The sequence below is a fragment of the Corylus avellana genome, chromosome 1 (assembly GCF_965113065.1).
Source record: "Corylus avellana chromosome 1, dhCorAvel1.hap1.2, whole genome shotgun sequence".
Lineage (NCBI taxonomy): Eukaryota > Viridiplantae > Streptophyta > Magnoliopsida > Fagales > Betulaceae > Corylus > Corylus avellana.
Window position 1 is genome coordinate 17,316,031 of NC_142490.1, and position 22,606 is coordinate 17,338,636.

Sequence of the window (22,606 nt, forward strand, 5' to 3'; positions counted from 1 at the left end):
CTTTTTTTTTTTTATATATTTTTGTCAATTTTTTTTTTTTTTAAGAACAATGCCCCAAATAGCCATTAAATGAGCTATACCAAATAATTTGCCGCCATCTGCTAAAAACTGGCGGGGGTCTCAAATTTTCGGAGGAAAACAATGAAATGATACCCTAAACGTGCCTTAGCTGCAGCACTCTCACTCTCACTCTCACTCTCTCTCTCTCACTCTCACTCTCACTCAGTTCATATTTTCGGAGGAAATACAGGATTCAACACTCACTCTCACTCTCACTCTCTCTCTCGATCGCTCTCTCTCACTCAGTTCTCCGACGCAAGGTTCTCTCTCCGGCAGCTCTCTTTCCGGCGCACCTCTCTCTGCCAGCTCTCACTCCGGCGCACTTAACGCTCTCCTGCAGCTTTCTCTCCGGTATGAGTTTCTCCTCTCTTCTTCTCTTTCTATTGGGCAGCAGCAATGTTCATGGGTTGCAGTTTTGCATCTAAAATGGTTGATTTTTGTGGTTTCTACACTGTTTCCTGTGATTTTTAGTATTGGGATATTTTCAAACATAGTATAAGGCTAATATTTGATCATTTCAAGCTTGTGTTGGGTGTAAATTTATTCAATTTTGCTCTTCATTTTGTTGCCTATATACTCTTAACAATTTAGGGTCGGACAAAATTTAACCTATATACTCTTATACTCATCCATAGTGATTATATATGAAAACAAGTATTTGGCTAAAGCAACAAGTATTTGGCATATAAATCAGAAGGTTCTGCTTCAATCCTAAGCATGCGTCCATCAAAAAAATCAAATAATAAACTCAACAATAACTCAAAATTACCAATGAAATTAAATAGTAAGAGTATAAGTTCCACCCTTGAACGAACCAGCTAGCAATTAGGCCCCAATAGCCATAATAATGAAAATAGTTCGTCCAAAACGTTTAACACGATCTACATTGACACTAGAAAATTCAAACAAAGTAATGCAAAATTGGTATTGATTTTTTTATTGTCAAGTATGGCTTTTATCTCACTTTAATGATATTGTACTACCAATACGTCTATGAATTTTGGTTTAATAAGCTAATTAATAATACCACAAAATTTTAATTTTGAAAATTATTTGTCATTTCTCCTCCCCCAACCCCATCCCCAAAAAATCTCTTTTTATGTAGTTGTTGTTGTAGTAAATGCCATAGTGTGATCTTTGTCTGTTCAATTGGTTGGAACAATTTTCAGTTGCTACCAACTGTTGTGTTCTTGCAAGTATCTTCTATCCGGCACTTGGAGTTCATTAATAAATGGTTTCCAGAAGCTCATATCTAAGCGGCCAGCCCTAGTTCTATCTCAGGCTTCTTCTTGAATATTTTTCAATGTACACACCCCTCGCCCTCGTGCAGGGGACCTGCCGGTGGAAATCTCACCAAAAATTAATTTGCCAAGAAGTGGCTTGATTAGTGTCATTATGGTATTAGGGACTAATCACCTAGGATTTAAGATGCACTTCTCTTTTATATGGATCTCTTGGTCTACTAACTGGGTTTAAGTATCTTGAGACTAGGTCCTTAGGGACTTGAAATTAATAGTGACCCTGTTTCAATAAGACAATTTTTATAGTGATGTCTTCCTCAAAGTTGTGGTGCCTGAAAGAGTGAGAAACAGCGTACTTGACAATAAAATATGTTACTTACAATTTTTTTTCAAAAGAAAACACAATAAAAATAAAATATTTGAGCCAATAATCTTAAGTTGCTAATGATAGGGTACACATACTTGACAATAAAATATGTGAGCCATAATCATTGAAGAGCTAAATAGTGGATAAGGGTACCAAAAATAACCTGACGCTCAAAAAAGCTCAACCACAACCAAGGTTGCCACTAATTCTGTTGCACCTATTTACATCTCTGACCCTAAGATACCAACTTAGAAATAGTTGAAAAGAATCACATAAAAAACATAACAAAAGAAACACCCTTGCCTTACAAGTAACATGAAAACAAGTATTTGGCTCCAAATCCGACGCAAGATAATTTGTGGTATAGGTACGTGGATTAACGGTGACCAAATGTTGCAATCCGAGTCATGGATCACACACCAAATGAAGAGCAACAATGTAGGAAGAGAAGAGAGAAATTGATCACTCTTGAACAAAGTGTGTAGTATGCAAGACAAGCAATAAGAAAAATACACATCTAAAACTTTGTTTATTATCCCCATTCATAAAGGTCATTCATTTATGACACGACCTGCAAACCCGACACAAACTCAACATGGATTTAGCGAGTTATAATTAAAAAGTCTGACTCGTTTAATTAAATGTGTAAACTTAGCGTTGATCCGTATAGTCTTATACGCATACCTTAACACAACCCGAACTCGAAACACAAGAAGTTGCCACCCCTAACTATTCATGGCCAGGGTAATTAATAGTACTGCAAATTGGGGAGGATATATGAAAAATAAAATTTATGACATTACCTATAAATTAACATTCTAGAGCCATGTTGTATTATTTGATTAGTTTGATGTAACATATGGTTAATTATGTGTATGTATTCATATGCACGGGTGGGTGGGTGCACACACGGTCATGTATAGCCATGTCATTAATTGTTTACCTGTATAAATGTGGGGTTTGTAGAGATATGTGTTGATTGGAGTAAAGCATAAACTAACTTGTTTGTGGGATAGATGATAGTGCGATCGATCGCACTCACTACAAGTAAAACCTCTCTGGTGGTGCGATTGATCGCACTACGTGCTGAAGACCCTGATATTGCGATCGATCGCACCACCAGAGAGTAAAGCCTCTTTGGTTGTGCGATCGATCGCACAACCAGAGAGGCTTTACTCTCTGGTGGTGCGATCGATCGCACACGTGATCATCTGAAAACTTGTATTCCCACTGCATCTCTCCCTTCTTATCTTGTGGTTGCATTAAACCTCTCTTATTCTCTTGTAACCTATTAAACCCTGCTTCTTCTCTTATTATTACTTGTTTATTAGTATTAAGTCTTATTCTTATATTAGGATTATGTTATTAATTTTCTAGTTCACATCAACTTATGTTATCAAAGTTGGTATAGTACATGATTGTATTGTCTTTTCCATTTAAGTTCAATAAGAAAGTAGCACAGTAAACTTGAAGCAAGACAACATTCTATAATAAATATCAAAGCTAACAACAATGGTAAAAAATGTAAAACTGTCATTGAGCTAAACAAGTAAATAAATTACAAATAGAAATTTGTTCTAAACTACTAACCCGCTTCTAGAATATTTTGTTAGGTAACATGGCATTGAGCTAGCATCAATATTTGAGAACAGACCTCCCATTTAATTCTATTAATTCTTAAGAATCTGATCTTCTAATTCCCTTGTGTGCGTACATGTACGCAATGAATAACCTCTAATAGGGACATCAATATGGATAGGAGTTGGATGCGGGAAAGTACTCGATGTTCAGAGCGATTTCAAAAAGGTGTGGAAGAATTCATGGGAATGGCAGTTAAATCAGTTGATTCACGTGATATGACAAAGTGTCCATGCCGTGATTGTGCAAATCGATATTATTCTCATATTAGCGAGGTGAAGGGTCACTTGTATATGAATGGATTTACTCCGGCATACACTCGATGGATATTTCACGGGGAAGAAGATCATTTTAGGGTAAACACTTCTACAAACATGCACACACATACAACTGAAATGATGGAGGAGGTTGATGCAGTTGAAGAATTGTTAGACGATGTATGTATGGGGACATTTGTTGATGCTAACATCGGAGAATCCTCTACTTCACAGGGCCCCCCAACTGATGATCACGAACAAACAAGCTCCTTCTACCGATTTTGGGAAGATGGTTTACGAGAACTTTATCCAGGCTGCAAGAAATTTATACAAATTGCTTTTGTACTGAAGATGCTTCATATAAAGGCGTTCTGCAACATGAGTAACAAGGCGTTTGATATGATGATTGACTTGATAAAGATGGCCCTCCCAGATGGAGAGACATTGCCACGCTCGTATAGAGAAGCAATACAGTTTAGGCGACACGTGGGATTCGGTTACGATAAGATACACGCATGCAAGAATGGTTGTGTGCTTTTTTGGAAAGAACATGCAGACAAAGTGGTATGCCCAAAGTGCAACAATTCAAGATGGATTGATGGCAAAGGAAAAAAAAGTAATATTCCTCAAAAGGTCTTACGGTATTTCCCAATAAAATCAAGGTTACAACGGTTGTTTATGACAAAAGAAATGGCCAAGGAAATGCGGTAGTACAAAGAAGGTCGAGAAGATGATGGCAATACTCTTAGACACCCTGCCGATTCTATTGTATGGAAAGAGTTTGATAAAAGACATGAGTGGTTTGCAAGTGATTCCCGCAATGTGCGGCTTGGTTTAGCAAGTGATGGTTTCAACCCATATGGTAATATGAGTACAACATATAGCATATGGGCAGTAATGTTCACGGTGTACAATCTCCCTCCGTGGATGTGTATGAAGAGTCCAAATTTGATGTTGTCCCTTATTATCCCTGGGCCTTCAGATCCCGGAAAGAATCTTGATGTATATTTGCGCCCATTGGTTGATGACTTGAAAGATTTATGGAATGAAGGCATACGCGTGTACGATGCATCAAAGAAAGAGACATTTCAATTGCATGCGACATTACTATGGACTATAAATGATTTTCCCGCATATGGAAAATTATCTGGGTGGTCTACAAATGGAAATCTTGCATGTCCAGTATGTAATAAGGATACATCGTTCAGGTATTTGAAGTATGGGCATAAGGTGTGCTTTATGTGTCATCGTCGGTGGCTTCCTCAAGAGCATCCATGGCGCAAAAGAGGAGATTTGTTCGATGGTACAGAGGAGCATAGATTGGAATCTGAAGAATTGTCTGCAAGTCAATTGTTGAAACAGCTAAGGGATGCTGAGGGTTTACAATTTCGAAAAACAAGCGGGAGAAAGAGAAAGTACACAGATGTTGTGTTGAATTGGAAGAAGAGAAGTATTTTCTTTGAGTTGCCTTACTGGTCAAGTTTGAAAGTACGTCACAATTTAGATGTAATGCATATTGAGAAGAACATATGTGAAAGTATCTATGGTACGTTGATGAATATTGATGGGAAGACCAAGGACACAGTCAAGGCATGAAGAGATTTACAGTTGATGGGTATACGTAAAGAATTGCATGTGCAGCCAAATGGTGAAACTTATAGGATGCCACTTGCGAAGTACACATTGACAAGAGATGAGAAGAAGAGTTTATGTGAGTGGTTGTCAGGTGTTAAATTTTCTGACGGGTATGCATCTAACATTGGTCGATGTGTGAACAAGCTTCCTGGTAAAATTTCGGGTATGAAAAGCCACGATTGTCATGTCTTCTTACAGTGCTTGCTTCCTGTTGCAATTCGAAATTTCTCTACGTCGGAAATACGAACAACATTGACCGAGTTGAGTACCTTTTTTACGCAGCTATGTGCACGGACGTTGAAAGTTGATATCCTGAAACAAATGAAAGTCGATATTGTAATAATTTTATGCAAAATGGAAAAAATATTTCCGCCAGCTTTTTTTGATGTTATGATCCATCTAGCACTTCATTTACCTCGGGAGGCCGAGCTTGCCGGTCCTGTACAAAACCGTTGGATGTATCCGTTCGAAAGAGAACTTGGAAGATATAAGAAGTGGACACGTAACAAAGTGCGTCCAGAGGGGTCTATTGCCGAGTGTTACCTAGCTGAGGAGAGCTTGACCTTCTGTTCCAGGTATCTTCGGGGGATTGAGACAAGATGGAACCGTGAACGGAGAAATGTTGACGTTGAGGAAGTAGAAATGAGCCAGCGCTTGGATGTGTTCTCCCAACGAGTTCGGCCGTTAGGAGCAGCTAAATTAGTAACACTGAATGCTAATGATTTTGGTAGGGCACGATGGTATGTGCTTACCAACTGTAACGAAACGGCCTCATATTTGGAGTAAGTTTAGTAATGGTCTTTGTGTTTTACCTGTTACGACATGTTATAATTTTAGCGGTGATGATCATTTACGAATATGTTTATTTTTCATGCAGTGAACATTATAATATGATCAAAAGAGAAGGCGGCCGTGACATTGATAAAAAGCATGAGGCTAACTTTGAACGTTGGTTCCATAAACGTTTATACAATAGTGCGTGTACTGCAGACAATGGCTCAAAACAATTATATGATCTTGCATGCGGGCCTGATCGTCATGTTAGATCGTACAGAGGTTGCATCGTGAATGGTGTTAGGTACCACACGAAAGAATGTGCAGAAACTCGTACTACCCAGAACAGTGGTGTTTCTGTTTCAGGTGAGGACGAAACCTCAATAACTGAGTATTATGGTGAGTTAAAAAATATTCTAGAGTTACGTTACCCTGGCCAAAATCTCATGTACTTGTTTGAGTGCGATTGGTGGGACACTGGGAGTGCAACAGGAATACAAATGGACCAAGGCTTCACGATTGTTAATACTTCTCGTACATGGTGTGAATCCGACCCGTTCATCTTAGCATGTCAAGCTTCGCAAGTGTTTTACTTGGATGATCCCAAATTGGGTGGTAATTGGAAAGTGGTGCAGAAGTGGATCAATAGGGACATCTATGATATTCCAACAGTACAAAAGGGAGATAATACAGAAGATGACGAAAGACTCAGTGATGACGTATACCAGGAAGGTGAATGTGTTGGGGGTAATATGGTCTTTGTTGATGAAGCAAATGTTGAAGCCTCCACTCAATTACGTAGAGATGATGCGACAATAGCAATTGATGAATTATATATTCAACTTGATGCAAGCATGTTTGCCAACGATAACTTGTCGAACGAGGACTATGATACAAACTTTGATGAGGAAGAGGAGTTATGTAGCGACAACGATAGAGACTCTGAACACGAACAATCATCTTCAAGTAACAGTGATACAGATTCTGAATATGAATCTGATGATAATATGTGTTGAACATAAGCTCACATTTGGTGTAAGTACAAAGTGTATTAGCATATTTAATGAAGTTGATGTTCTCTCTCTCTATATATATATATATATACATGTATTGTGGTGTTTGTTTTTTTTTTACTAGCATAATTATTGTATGTTTGTCAAAAATATTGAACATACTATATGGTTATAATTTGACTAATATATTTTTTTCGTTTTTGAGTTGTTTGCAGATTGATCATAACAATGACAACAACAGGACGTAAACGTGTTCCAGCAGCACGAGGCCGAGGCCAAGGTCAAGGTCGGGGCCTTATTGATGAGCATGAGAGTCCGACTCCCAATTCTGGGTTTGGTGATACAGATATGCAAATGGCGCCCTCGCCCCCCCTCCTCCTCGAGTTAGTGGATAGGCATCCTTCGCACGAGTCTAATGATCCTATTCACTCAGTGGCAGGATTGGATTCACAGGGAGGTGCCCCTACTGCATCTTGTAAGTTCATGAATTATATGTTTTTGAAATGTTATTTTTGTATTATTTTGGTTTGTTATAAACATTTGACAATATAACTTACTACGTTACCATGTTTTGCATAACAGCTACCACGTCTGTCAGAAGTGTAAGGGGTAAGGCCAAGTGTAAGAAGTTGAGTGAGCACGTACTTAAGCATGGTCCCTTAGTGCTAAACATCCCAAATAGACACCGGGCACCTATAGGCGATAATGCATCATGGTTTGCAAGCAAGATTGGGGAGATTATTCGTAACATGTGCGAACTTCATCACGGTGAATGGAAAAAGGTCCCAGCTGAGGAAAAGAACAAGTTATTATTTCATGTTCAGGTATGAATATCAATGTAATGTTTATGAATATGTTTTGTATGAAAAAATAATGTGACACATTTTTTACCATTGTTTTCTTATCTATTATGTATCAGTCAAATTTCGCACTGAATATGGAACGATACGAGCACGTCAAAGCTGTTGAAAATAAATTGGGTCGTGCATATGCTAGGATTCGTTCGAACTTGTATAGAGACCACTACAAAAAATATTTTGAAGGCATTGATAAAGACGATGATGAGAGGATTGCCAAGGCTAAGGCTATTGGGAGGGAAAACGTGCCAGCAGGATATGGTCTTGAACAGTGGAACCTAATATGCGACTCATTTGATGACGATAAATGGAAGGTAAATATATATTATTATACTGATTAGAAGATTCAGATTGATATAATTTGCATGCACTTGAGGACATTTTATGAATAATTGTGTTTTTTTTTTTTCCAAATTTTATAGAAAAAGTCTGCACGAAATATAAAAAACAGAAGCAAATTGGAAACAAATCACACAGCTGGCACTTGTTCATTTGTTAACGTCATTTACAAAAAGGTAAGTGTCTCTTTTTTATAATTTAATTAAAGTAACATTATTTAGTGTAAACTTTGATTATATGTATTATGTGTAGGAACAAGAAACAAAAGTGAAGCCCAATCCTGTTGAACTATATGAGGCTACCCATACAAGAAAAAAAGATAAAGAGTTTGTGAACGACAAATGCAAAACTCTATATGTAAGTAAATGTTTACGCTTCGATTATTAAGTTGATTAGTGAAGAACATGAATAGTAAACTTGCATGAAGTATATATTAAACTAAAGCCAACTATGACTTGTGCAGCTTCAGATGCAAGAATTAACAACCAGTGAGGCCTTAGAGGAAGGCAGTGTGGAGGGGACAAGTGTCGAGGACCGAATGCAAGAAATAGTCACACAAGTGCTAGGGGGCCGACGATCTGGTCACGTTAGAGGAATGGGATGCGGTCTTATTCCTACCCCTTTAAGTACTTCATCTCAAGCGTTCACCCACTTCGACAACCATGACGAGTGTAGGAAAAGACAAGAAGATACTCAAAGCGAGCTTCAACAGACTAGAATCGAACTTCATCAGTATAGGGAGAATTTGCAAGCCAACGTTGAGGAAACCAACAAATTGAAAGCCACTGTTGAGTTCTTAATGTCACGTATTGGAGGGTTAGTGAAACTATATCTATGCATTAATTTTAGAAAAACACACATACTAAGTAATCGTTAAAAAGCTTATTAATCATTATATGAAATTCTATTCTTCTTAGGTCTGGAGGGAGCTTGCTTGGAGGTGCATCAAGTGAAGCCAACAATTGAGGGAGCTTTGGAATAACCATTTATTTATGATGTACTTTTTGATACCATCTATTTCAAATATTTTTTTTTGATACTATGTATTTGGATAGTTGTTGGTACTTTCTATTTGCTATTGTGTATTTGAGTATTTGTTGATCGTGATCTGTTTGGTAATGTATATTTGTTGGTACTTTTTATTTGGTTTATATTATGTTAAGATATTCGCAAAATTTTTGGTTCACGAACTTTTGAGTTAGTAAATCTCCCTTGACATGTTTATCAAGGTTAAAGAGCTTTGAGTAAACAATGCAAGGGAGTAATAATATCTTTCTAAATTTTATTTTTAAGTGTATGCAGGATGATAAGAGTACAAGAAAGTTAAACTACCCAAGCAGGTTCTTACTTTAATATGTTTCATGAACAAACACATTTTTAGTATTTCTTTCTCTATCATGTTGGGTTTCATTCTTATTGTCTATCATATATTGGTTCATTGTGGTAGATTACTCAAATTGCTTATGAGGATGAATTGGCAAGGAAGAGGATGCAGATAAGTATTTTATTTTGGGTTTTGGAATTTTCCTGGCCATAGATTGTAAAACATATATTTAATAGTTTTGTCCTTTGGCAGGTTTGGTTCATGGGGCAGTTCTCACATATTTTTGATGATTTTGATGAGGTTAGTCATTTTGAGTTACGTTGCTTGTGAGCATTTAGATTAGTTTGAAGATTGTTGTCTGATGTGGTGAAGTAGTGTTAATGCATAGTACTCTTCTCTAAAAGGTGTTAAACTTTTAAACTTTGCCAATATTTGTGGTTTTCGGCTTCTGTTTCCAATGATAGGTGTCGTTTTGTAGTTTTAAGCCATTATTCATGATATGTTTGCCCTTTATATTATATCATTTTCATAATTATAGGATAAAGAGGTATAAGATGTGTTAGTTGTGGTGAATGAATGGGAGAGAGTGGTTGATGGGTTTGTTTTGTTTTGGTGATTGATAGCGTCGAGAAGGAACGAAGCGGCGGGGTGGCTGAGGAAGATGGTGGGAGTAGTGGGGGCGAAGGATTTGCCGGCGGAGCCGTTGGAGCAGGAGTTCAGGCTAGGATTGAGAGGTGGGATCATTCTCTGCAATGTGCTCAACAAGGTTTACTCTGGAGCTGTGCCCAAGGTTAGCCTTTTCCTCATCCTTATCTTCATTTAAATTCTGTGTCTTTTTTGTTTTTTCAATTTGGGATGTTTAAGCAGTAGTTTGATTTCTTTTTAGGTGGTGGAAAGTCCATGTGATTCTGCTTTGGTTCTTGATGGGGCCGCATTGTCCGCATTTGGCTGCTGTATTTTATGCACAGAAAAGGAAATATTCTGATAAGTTAGGACCTCAATGGAGCAAGGAGGAGCTTGAGCATTTTTATCAAGCCTATTGGAAATATGGAAAAGACTGGAAGAAGGTATGCCTTTATTTGACGTTGTGTTTTATTTACTCTTTTGGGATTTACTTAATTAGCCATAATTGGTTGTCTTTCATTATATAAGCAGCTTCTAATTTTTGTGGTGTAACTTGATATCTAATTTGGTTATGCATACATATGCAAACATTTTTCATGCTTTCTCCCTGTAATACTGTTTACAATAAAATTTTCTGTTCTAATGAGACAATTTCTAATGTGCTTCAGTTTTGTTTTTGGTCACTTTTCTATTATTGACTTATGTGCATATCCAGGTGGCTGCTGTAGTACATAACGGATCCGTTGAGATGGTGGAGGCTCTCTACATTACAAACTGGGTTGGTAGCATCCATTACTGTTAGATTGATTTATAACTAGAATCCGTAAAAAACAAAGCTTTCTGCAATTTAGGAGTATTATGGCAATTATACCAACAGTTCTGTATGTGACTCTACCTTTTCCTTTCCTTGCATAAGCAGTGAATATTCTTCTTTTCATGCAAGCTAATTTTTAAAATTAAGCACTATTTTCACCTTTCTTGTATAATCTATTGCGCTTTATTTTAATGTAATTGATTTGCATGAACTAATGATCAGGGTATGACCTGGTTTAATATTTCTTTTGTTTTTTTCTTAATACTTGTCACTGCTTTGTCTTGAACGCGTTCTTACAGATTTGAATAAGGGTCATAGTGCTCATTTACTTCTATTAATTGCAAGCTGGAGGATTGAATCTACTAAACCTCTTGGCAGAAAATAGTTTCTTTTGCATCCCAGTTATTAGATAGTTTGGAGCGGGTTTGTCATTCAGTTAATAATTTCTTCTAGTTTTAGTAGTTAGTTATGGTGAGATTCTTGATAACTAAAGTTAATAAATTTGTATGAAATTTGATCTTAAATTCATAAATGAAACTGGTTTGCATATGTAAGTAATTTGGTTCCCTGGGTCTGGGTCTGCGCTCGATCGCACACGATTGTGCGATCGATCGCAACATCACAAACACCTTCTGGTACTGCGATCAATCGCACACGATTGTGCGATCGATCGCAAAATCTCGAACACCTTCTGGTACTGCGATCGATCGTACACATTGTGCGATCGATCGCAGATTATTTTTTTTTAAAATCTTTTAGGACAATTAGGGTCCACTTTGTGGACGCTAATGGTTAACTATTAGCGTCCACTTTAAGTCGACGCTAATGGTTAACCATTAGCGTCGACTATGGGTTCCGTTTACATCACCTTTAGGGTCAAAAAATTGTGACTTTTAGGGTCCAAAAAGTGGACGCTAAAAGTTATCAATAGGGTCGACCCTAAGCCGACGCTGATAGATAGTTTTTTATTTTTATTTTTTTAGGACCATTAGCGTCCACTTTGTGGACGCTAATGGTTAACTAATCAGCGTCCACTTTTATTTGGACGCTGATAGTTAATTTTTTTTTTAATTTTTTTTAGGACCATTAGGGTCCACTTTGTGGACGCTAATGGTTAACTATTAGCGTCCAATTTAAGTCGACGCTAATGGTTAACCATTAGCGTCGACTATGACTTTCTTTTACATCACTTTTAGGGTCAAAAAATGTGACTTTTAGGGTCGATAAAGTGGACGCTAAAAGTTATCATTAGGGTCGACTTGAAGTGGACGCTGATGATCACACGTATGAGCATTAGGGTCGGACTATTAGCGTCGACACTTTTAGGGTCCAAAAGTCGACGCTGTTGGCAACAGCGTCCACTTTAGGACTTTTAGGGTCGACTTTGAGTCGCCCCTAAAGACCTAATTTCTTGTAGTGTCTGCATCTTTCTGAAACTCTCCAAAATACTAGTGTGTTTCTCCTTCAGTAATTATTAAATTAATTTTAATGGCGTTGTAAAGGTTAAAAGAGCGGTGATATATGATGACAGACTTATAAATGAGTTGGCAACTACTCTCTGTTTTTGGATTTTATTCTTTCTGACTACACTACAAAATGTCAAAAGGTCAAATGATGGCTCATGGCTAATGGTCATATTTTATTTATCTCCATCTCTACACTCAAACTATATTCACCTATATATATATATATATATATATATATATATATACTATACACCATTTGTTTAGTAATTTAGTGATCTGGACTTTTTTCGGTGATTTATTAGTGAGGAGTTGTTGATTTACAGATAAGATCAACGCGCCATAGTTATAGTATATATATAAAAAAATAAGGTCAAAGTGTCACATGGACGGCAAGTAGCTCTGAATTTACTGACTTTGTTAATTGTGAATTTATGTGGATTCTAGAAACTTGAAATGCTTATAACAACCGGTTTCGATTTTCAAGGGTAGTTCAATCGGCTGTGGACCACGCTTAATAAAGCAGAGGATACTAGTTCGAATCTTCCTCTCCCTTTCCTTGTGTGGATATGTTCAAAAAAAAAAAAAAAAAAAAAAAAAAAAAAAGGGCTTGGAAGACATTATTAGTGCATCATATGCATACATTGCAAAATGTTGGAAAACAAATATATAATTTATAAGTGACGTCAACCTCCCACGAAAGCATTGTTTTTATTTATTTATTTTTGTTAGAACAATACGAAAGCATGGTTAAACTAATCTTAAAATATTAGTGCATCACTTGCATTTATACGTACATTCGTTTGTTGTTGGGGTTTGAACTACTCAATTCCATGTTCTTAATTACACATACATTACAAAATTATGAAAAACAACATGCATGTACTTGTTAATAATAATTCAAAAGTGACGTCAATCTCCCACGAAAGCATTGCATTTTTATTTTAGCTTAAAAAATAAACTAATCTTAAAATATGATTGCATCACTTGCCTTCATACATTACAAAATTTTGGAAAACAAAATGTCAATACATCGTGCTTTAACTTGATCATAATTAATATATAAGTGGCCTCAACCTCCCATGAAAAGAAAGTTTGCTAGAATTGAGACAATATATTGTTATAATCCTTATATAAAATATAATATATATAAACATAAATCAAAATATATAAGAAATATAAACCAAATAGAATATTTTTGGCTTCCTAATATTAATCGGTCAAGCGCTATTAAAGGGAAAATAAATAAATAAATACAAAACAACTTATCCAAGATCATCATTCTCCAGTTGTCAATCAGGAATTTCAGCTACTCAGCAGTTTAATAAATATTTGGGTTACTGACGCTTGTGGGAAATTCCAGAATAAGAGAGCCCAAAACCATTAAAGACAGAGTGTGGAAGCGGTTGAAAGATTGGAAAACAAAGTTTCTAAGAAAAATTTATTAAAAGTAGTGATCCAAGCAATTCTAACGTACAGTACGAGCGTTTTCCTACTATGACAGGAATTGTGTTGAGAAATTCATTATATAAAAGTTTTGGTAGAACCATAAGAAAAATGATTCAAAGATTGGGAGGATAATCTGGGAGAAAATGGGGTATTCAAAGATGAAGGGACTGATGGATTTTAGAGATTTATTATGTTTTAATAAAGAACTATTGGCTAAACAATGTTGGCGAATTTTATAGAATTCCCATAGTTTGGCAGAACGGGTCATGAAGGCAAAATATTTTTCCAAATGAAACTGTTAATGGATGTGGCTTTGTGCAGTAGATCACTGTCCTTTGCTTGGAGAAGTATGTACGTGGCACGTTAGTTATTACAAGAGTTATTTGGAGAATCGGGAATGGAAAGGCGGTTAAAATTTGGGAGGATAAATGGCTGCTAACTCCAACAACTTATTATGTCCAATCACCATGGAGGCTAGCTACTAGTGGAAGACGCCAAAGTGGTGGAGCCGATAGACCCTGACGCAAAGTGGTAGAATACGTCCTTAATTAAAGAAATTTTTAAGGAGGAAGAGGCCGGAATAACAAGCAAGATTCCATTAAGTCGATAAAGGCAAAGAAGATCAAAAGTAGAATAATTGTCTAAAAATTTTGGGAGAACTATTGTAGTAGCAAGTAAGCGGGTTGTTTGCTTAATACAAGGGTGTGCCTTTTACTAAGTTTTTGTAAGTATGAACTATTGAGGAATATAATCCCACATTGCCTATGGACAAGACCTTGGGTATGTTTATAAGGAATGGACAACCCTCTTCTATAAAACTGGTTTTATGAGATGAATTAGGCCAATAAATTTTTTCATGATATCAAAGCCTATTACAGAACAAATAGAACCCACACCAGGGATGGAACTGGGGGTGGCCGGTGTAGGCCATGGCCCAAACACAAGGAAAAAATAAAAAAATTGTTTAGGCATATTAAAAAAAGTGATAGGAGTGGTTGGGCTATAGTTTTCATGCATAGAAACTTGGAATGCTTACAACTGGCTTGCAGACATTATTTGGGTTGTTAAACTAATCTTAAAATATTAGTGCTCAACTCACATGCATTAATACATTACAAAATTTTAGAAATCAAAAGATGACTTCATCATTAGTGACGTCAATCTCTCACGAAAGAATTACTTGCGTATTATCGAGAGGAGCTTCTTGTAATTTCCTTTTAGAATTAAACGAAATTATTTACTTTACTATTTTATTAATTTTTTGTTCCATATATTCATTTGTGTTTCTCAACATTGCTTCATAAATCTGGTGGTGGACTTCGTTTCAAACGCGCCAGCTAGGTTAGTATCTTAAACTCTTGCCCTTCACAAAAACTCCGTTTCCTTTGTTAAGCTCAATTCCCTTTGGCTAGCTTAGAATTTTGATATATTTTTATGTTTTTTGTTCTGACGTGTCAATTTTAATTATTCGGTTTCCAAATCTTAAAATTTGCTAGTATCTCGATATATATATATATATATATATTTTGTTGTTGAAAATATCTGTCTGATTCAACGTGGAATTCATGCATGTGGGAGGTGTTTGATATTTGAACAAAACCATGGTAAATTATCATTTCCCATAAACTGAGATTATTTACAAATGAATAACTTATTGATTATGTACTGATCATATGTTTTCTATCTGATTTTATTTCTTACAAAAGATGAAAAGGTCCAAGGTTGTGCTGTGAAGTAAAGAGCCTCAAGAAATAACACAAAAGTGAAAGGTGACAATTGCAAGGAGTGAGATATTTCCAAAAAAATGAGTAGTGGACAAAATAACGATCAAGAAGCATCCACTTCCTCTAAATCAAAAACACCATTAGATAAGTCCGTCTCAGATGAGAAAAATCTAGCGAGTGAGCGATCTCTCATTCTTTGTTGTCTATATGCTGTCACATAGAGTACATATGATCACAAATCACTTTTTCAATTAATATCTTAATTAAGGAGAAGTATTATTTATGAATTCATTTGTTTTATGTTATGCATTCCATTCCAACTCACAAACACTTGATTGGGAATTTGGCTAAAATGATTTGTAAGCATTTCTATAGGCCAAGGGGTTGGCTCACCTGGTGGAAGCCTGGGACTTTAATGGTTTGCGGTTTGAAATTCACTGAGTGCAAACTGCCTCTTGGGACTCAGAGTCTTCGCTGGCAACCATCATGAGCTTGTGCACGCTTCCCTCCATCTCAAACTGGGCTTTTGCTCTGATACCATATGTAATAATTCACTCTAAATGATATAATATTGTCCGTTTTAGGCCAAGCCAGCATGGATTTATTATTGGATTTATCCCGAAATGCCTTATACCATTTAGAGAGAGCATATTATATATAAGCACATCATTTTTCTCACACTCAGGCAATATGGGACGTCACACCCTACCTTGGTAGGGTTCCCGGTCATGCAAACAAAAAAGAATAACGCACATAGCGCGCACACAAAAAAAAGAAAAAAGAAACATTTCATTTGCTGCCTTATTAGATCTTTATGATCTATATTTCCAGGGAGGCAGGGACAAACAGATTTCATTACCTTGATACTTCTGTTCGCTTATATATATATAAGTCCTATTTAGATAGGCTCAAATCTTTGACTTTAAAAGACATTTAGATTTTAAACATTTCATGCCTGTGAGGTCGGTCATTTTATATTATAAGTATATTGTGAAAACTTAATTGAAATCTAATATTTTCTAATCTTGTATGTCACTTGAAAGCCAAATAGGGAACATGATTTCCTAGACTTTAGGATCTGAGATACGGACTTTGCTGTATCCATGCATAGATTTTAGCAATAATTTTTATTTATTTATTTATTTATTTTTGTCTCTTGGGGATTCTAATTATAACTGGCTTTCAGAAATTAGTCACATTATATAGGTTCTATGATTAAACTAATCTTAAACAGAACAAAATATTAGAAAACAAAAATGTGAGTGCAACATGCATGCATGCATAACTGGTCGTATTTCATAAGTGACGTCAAGCTCCCACGACAGCATTGTTTGCTTATTATTTACAGGTGAGTACAGTTTTTGTCTGCGTATGTGTTTACGTCATGTAGTGGATTAATTCTAATTTAATTAATTTAATTAAAATGATCAAACTCTTTAATCATAATCGGACCAAATTGGTTAGTTTGTGTTGGGTTTGTGTCCACTTCACGAGTCGTGTCAGAAATTATTAGCCTTATGTCGCATGTCGGGACATGCAGTAGCATGAATATAAGACTATATATGTCAATCCTAACTAACCCTTTAAATTTAATAGGCTAGATCCCTCAACCTTAATCTACTAATTTTATTTTAAGTTCATGGCACAATTTGTCGGCGGTAATATTATTAAGAGAAACTTGTAATTTTATTTAGTATTGTAATATATATATATATTTGATAAATTAATATACTTAGATGTAAGGTGAGAGAATCTAGCATCCTAAAATGATCCGCTAGACAACAAAAGAGACAGCGGGCAAAGTGAATGGGATGGATGAATATATTTAATGGTGAAGATTGTTTTATAAATCTGGTGGACTTTGTATCCAAACGCTCCAGCAGACTCTGAAGCTCAATTTGCAACGGCTAACTAGAATTTTAACAGTAAGTGTTCTCAGCCTCCTACAATAAATCTTCAGCACAATAGTTGTTGTCATCATGCCAATAGTAATTTCTCTTCCTCATGATTTTCTTCTTCTTCTTCTTTCTTCCTTTTTTTTTTTTGTTTTTTTGTTTTTTTTTCCCATTCGTAAAAGATAAGCCTGGTACTCTATCATGGTGCTTCCTAGATATTAATTTACTGATTCACAAATTTCATTAAGAAAACTCTATGAAAAAGAAAAACTGACTAACAAATCATGCTCAATATCACATACAACTGGGATCTCTATCTCTGATCAGCTTACAATATTGTTTAAATTTATGGAATGAAATTTGATAAGCATAATGAGCAAGACAAATGAAAAAAGTTATGCAGGATCTTTACTCAAAATCATCTCTCTCTCTCTCTATTAGAGTATATTTGAATGACCCTAAAGTTAGGGATTTGATTATGATTGATGAAGATTAGATTAGCCTAATTTAGGGATTTGATTATGATTTTCTTCATGGTATCAGAGCGATAGGCTAACGCCATTATACGATCCAATGGTACTATGTAAATTTTTTTTTTTTCTTCAATTTATTTTGCTTCTTGCGAAAAAAAAAAAAAAAAATTCAGCATATTCAGCAACGTCGTTCTCCGCAAGGTCGAACCTGCACCCAGCCACTGTCCACCTCACGGACAGATCCATCACCGTGAACCTCCGCGCCGTTCAGAACATCCGATCTCATCCCAGCGCCGGCGCCGGCAGCGTTTCTCTCAGCCTCAGCCTCAGCCTCCTGTTTCAACGGATTTCTTCACCGGCGATTCACCAGTGTCGAGTCCAGCCGAGTTGGATTTCTCTGTTGCCATCCTCATTCCATCTGCTTCCAGCCTTCCAAGCGCCGACTTCCATCGCTCTAAGCGTTGTTCGCGTCTTCGATCTGCAGCCTCCTCCATTGGTTGTCCACAACCCATCACCAGAGGTGTTGTGTGTGTGCTGAGAAGATTTTGTAGAAGAAGACGTGTGTTTGGCTACAAGTTTCATTTAGCCTTGTTCGAATTTGCAGATTCTCTTATTCTAGTTTTAGGAATATGTTATCCTAGTTTACAAAAGAGGCCAAGTTGCCCATCAAAATTCAAAAGAGGCCAAGCTGCCCATAAAATAAAAAAAAAATCAAAAAATCAAAAATCAAAAATCAAAAGAGGCCAAGTTGCCCATCTATTTTTGCTCGGCTCTGTGGTATTGTTTAAAACTCAGGCTATTTCAGCCCATAGTTGACTCTCTCTTCAGCCCAATGTTGGCTATCTTTTTATTTAGCTCTGTGGTATTATTTAAAACCCAGGCTATTTCAGCCCATAGTTGACTCTCTCTTCAGCCCAATGTTGGCTATCTTTTTATTTAGCTCTGTGCTATTGTTTAAAACCCAGGCCCACTTCTTTTATTTAAATTCTTGGTGTCTCTTTTATTTAAATTCCACTATTATTTTATTTTTTCATTTGATTATAAATTTCTTCATGGTATCAGAGCGATTTCTCTATTTAAAGAGACACCAAGATTTTAACGTGGTTCGGTCAACGACCTACATCCACAGATAAAGCCCAAAGGGCTACATTAAGCTCTTATTGAATGATTTGTTTACAATACAAAATGCCCTATTTATAGAGCTTACACATAAATCTAATCTTAATCAAATCTCCTAATTTAGGATGATTAAATCATAATCAAATCCCTAAATTAGGCTAATCTAATCTTCATCAATCATAATCAAATCCCTAACTTTAGGGTCATTCAAATATACTCTAACACTCTCTCTCTCTCTCTCTCTTAGTTTTTATAGTCACTCTTCATCTGCTCATCTCCTCATCCATTTAAATATTCTATAAACATGCGCAATACTATATTAACTATGTACTGATCACACGTTTTCTATCTGATTTTGTTTCTTACAAAAGAAGAAAAAGTCCAAGTGGGTGCTGTGAAGTTAAGAGCCTCAATAGAGAAGACAAAAGTCAAAGTTGGCAATTGCAAGGAGCAGTGAGATATTTCCAAAAAATGAGTAATATTCGTCAAAGGGCTTCTGGTATTACTGGACAAGATCATAACGATCAAGAAGAATTCGATTCCGCTAAATCAAATACATCACCAGCTGAGGATATTATAGATGAACGTATGGCGAGTGAGTGCTCTCCCATTATTTTTTGTCAATAACTTTTGCAATAAATATCTTAGGGAGAAGTGTTATCAATTCTTTGCTTTATAAGTCGCACACACAAAAGAAGAAGAAGAAACATTTCCTTTGCTGCCTTACTAGATATTTTATATCTTCCTGCTTCTTTAGTATCTAAATGGTATGATATATCACCATAATATTATACTTCATATGCTTTCTGCTTCAAAATTTCCAGGGGAAAAAAGATTTTACTACCTTGACACTACCGTTCCCCTCTATCAAGCTGCCCTAAAAGGAGATTGGAAAACTGCTAAGGCTCTATTTGAGAAATATCCAGATGTCTTTAGTCGTCCCATAACAGAAGGGAATGACACAGCTCTTCACATCGCAGTTGTAGCAGAACGGGAAGCTTTTGTAAAAGAAGTGGTCAAATGTATGGTTCCTAAAGAAATAGCGTTATCAAATAACGTTGGAAACACGGCCCTTCACTTTGCTGCTGGATCAGGAATCGTGTCGATTGCCAAGGAGATGGTGGAAAAGACCAAGGGACTGCCATTAATCCGTGGTGCCGATGAAAAGATACCACTTTACGTGGCAGCTTTAAACGGACGTAGAAAGATTGTGATGTATCTATACCCTCGGACTCCTTTTGAAGAATTGGAACCTATGGAACGCATTGATATCCTTATTGCCACTATTATGACTGATATGTATGGTATGTACGTATTTGGGAGTTCGAGAAAATTAATTTACAATTTGATCTACTTACTCAAGTTTCAATTGAACGTGAAATGTGTATATCATGAAAATTTCAAAATGGCATAGAAAGGTTTTTTTCTGGACAGAGTGGTTTCTATTGCGATATACGTACTGACCATATATTAATGATTTTTGAGCCAACCTTTGCAATGATCAAATCAAATGTGTTGTTTTATGGACAGATATAGCATTGGATATTCTGAAAAATTATCGAAGTTTAGCAACTATGGAGAATAGCTATGAGAGGATAGCATTCCAAGAGTTGGCTAGAAAACCTTTTGCAATTGGCAGCAGAAGTCAGCTATCAATATGGGAAAGGTGCTTAAACAAGTACTCCTGTGAGCTTTCCTACAACACAATTTTCTTTACTTGGGCTGTGGACTGTGGGTTGTGGGCTGCAGTAGTGGGTTTCTCAGTCAACTCCTTTTAAAAAATTTATCAAAACATTTTTAATAAAATGATGTAATTATAACTTTATAGTTGTTTCCAATATCTATTGGACGAGAAAGTTAACAGAGTTCTTGATTTAAAAATGCTTGTATACATGTCTCAAATTTATAAAATTTAAAACTGAAGTCTCAATGTGAAAAGCAGGAAAGCACAAACAGATGGTGACATAATTTTCCCAACTTAAAATATCATTTCTTTTTATGAATCTTACTAAGATAATTATTGCAGTTCCCATCTTTATTGATTGTAAAATTGATATTTCTTTCTTATCAAATGATATATATATATATATATATAAATTTTCTTTCTTTTTTCATAATCACAGGGTTCAAAGGGATGTGTAACAAAGCTTTGATGCAGACATTAGCTCATGAATTAGTTCATCTTGTCTGGAAAGAGGTTCTACTATTGCCAGAAAAGAAGTTCGAAGATCTAGTTAAAGAGCATTCGTCTTTTATTTTTAAAGTTGCAGAATTAGGGAATGTTGAATATCTAATTATACTAATACGTTCTTATCCTGATCTCATATGGAGAATAGACAAAAACAACCAAAGTATATTTCATATTGCTATTAAACATCGGCAAGAGACCGTGTTCAAACTAATATATGAGATAGGCGCTATCAAGGGTATCATTGCACAATATCTTGACCCAAATGAGAACAACATGCTACATTTAATTGGACGATTGGCTCCTTCCGATCGACTAAATATCATATCAGGAGCAGCTCTTCAAATGCGACGCGAGTTATTGTGGTTTAAGGTGAGTGGTAATTATATAATCTAAATTTATTTTTATTTTGGTTGCACTTTCACTAGTCAATTTTTTATACCTCAATCAATGTAGGAGATAGAAAAGATTGTACCGCCTTCATACAAGAAGATGAAGAATATAGATCAAGGCGGTACAGCTGCATATACACCTTGGGAGTTATTCATCAAGGAACACAAACAGTTAAAAGAACAAGGTGAAAAGTGGATGAAAGACACAGCAAATTATTGCATGCTTGTAGCAACATTGATTGCCACAATGGTCTTTGCTGCAGCATCTGCTGTACCAGGTGGCAACAATCAAGAAATAGAAACACCAATTTTTTTGAAAAGTAATTGGTTTATGGTTTTCTTCATATCAGATGCAATGGCACTGCTCTCCTCTTCGACTTTGATACTGATATTTTTGTCAATTCTCACTTCGCGTTATGCGGAAGGCGGAAGGGGATTTCCTCACGTCATTGCCTGCAAGGTTGTTTTTTGGACTTACAACACTCTTCATCTCTATAGCAAGTATGGTAGTTGCTTTTAGTGCAACTTGCTTTTTGGTTTATTACAGCGAAGTGGCATGGGTTCCAATTGTTATAATAACTTCCGTTGGTGTCCCAGTTACTTTATTTGTTGGGCTACATTTTCAACTTTGGGCTGATATTATCCGCTCAACATACTGGTCTAGGTTCCTTTTTCGGCCACATAAACATAGGCTTTTTTAGCAAAAGATGTTGATGGGCAGTTGATTAAAATTTGAAGTGTAGGTCAAACAAAAACAAGGAAGACTGTAGAAAGAATGGTGCAAGGAAAGATTATGAATTGATGTTCTTCTAAATCATTTCCATCAAGACTTTAAGTTGAGCTTCATTGATTAGAACTAGCGTTATTTTTATTTTTATTTTGAATTGTACTTTTCTCTATAAATCCATAGTGGGTTGATTATAGTCAAGCTACCCACTAGTAAGAACTTTCATTTTGTCA

General features: G+C 36.1%; 1 protein-coding gene, 1 long non-coding RNA gene, 1 other non-coding gene and 1 pseudogene across 3 annotated transcripts; 3 read left to right on the plus strand and 1 right to left on the minus strand.

Annotated features, from left to right (window-relative positions):
- The first annotated feature begins 8,282 nt into the window (after positions 1-8,282).
- Positions 8,283-9,164, plus strand: LOC148588013 (uncharacterized). The gene is made up of 4 exons (XM_088512465.1): positions 8,283-8,357; positions 8,434-8,538; positions 8,645-8,997; positions 9,099-9,164. Exons 3-4 carry the CDS (start codon positions 8,651-8,653, stop codon positions 9,145-9,147), a joined length of 396 nt encoding a protein of 131 aa, XP_088368591.1. The 5' UTR covers positions 8,283-8,357; positions 8,434-8,538; positions 8,645-8,650; the 3' UTR covers positions 9,148-9,164.
- Positions 9,165-10,226: 1,062 nt separating this feature from the next.
- Positions 10,227-10,911, plus strand: LOC132167927 (uncharacterized). Its single transcript, XR_015911323.1, has 3 exons — positions 10,227-10,295; positions 10,392-10,572; positions 10,845-10,911. It is a non-coding gene; the product is annotated as an uncharacterized LOC132167927 (long non-coding RNA).
- Positions 10,912-17,328: 6,417 nt separating this feature from the next.
- LOC132173194 (small nucleolar RNA snoR99) lies at positions 17,329-17,433 on the minus strand. The gene has a single exon (XR_009439285.2). It is a non-coding gene; the product is annotated as a small nucleolar RNA snoR99 (small nucleolar RNA).
- A 2,104-nt stretch (positions 17,434-19,537) lies between these two features.
- On the plus strand, positions 19,538-22,347 carry LOC132169284 (uncharacterized; annotated as a pseudogene).
- Positions 22,348-22,606: the final 259 nt, after the last annotated feature.

Bases quoted from the DNA above. Each gene is read 5' to 3' on its own strand.
- LOC148588013 (XM_088512465.1), top strand. From the start codon at position 8,651: ATGCAAGAATTAACAACCAGTGAGGCCTTAGAGGAAGGCAGTGTGGAG. The intron at 8,998-9,098 runs GTTAGTGAAACT...TATTCTTCTTAG, and splicing joins TTAATGTCACGTATTGGAGG to GTCTGGAGGGAGCTTGCTTG.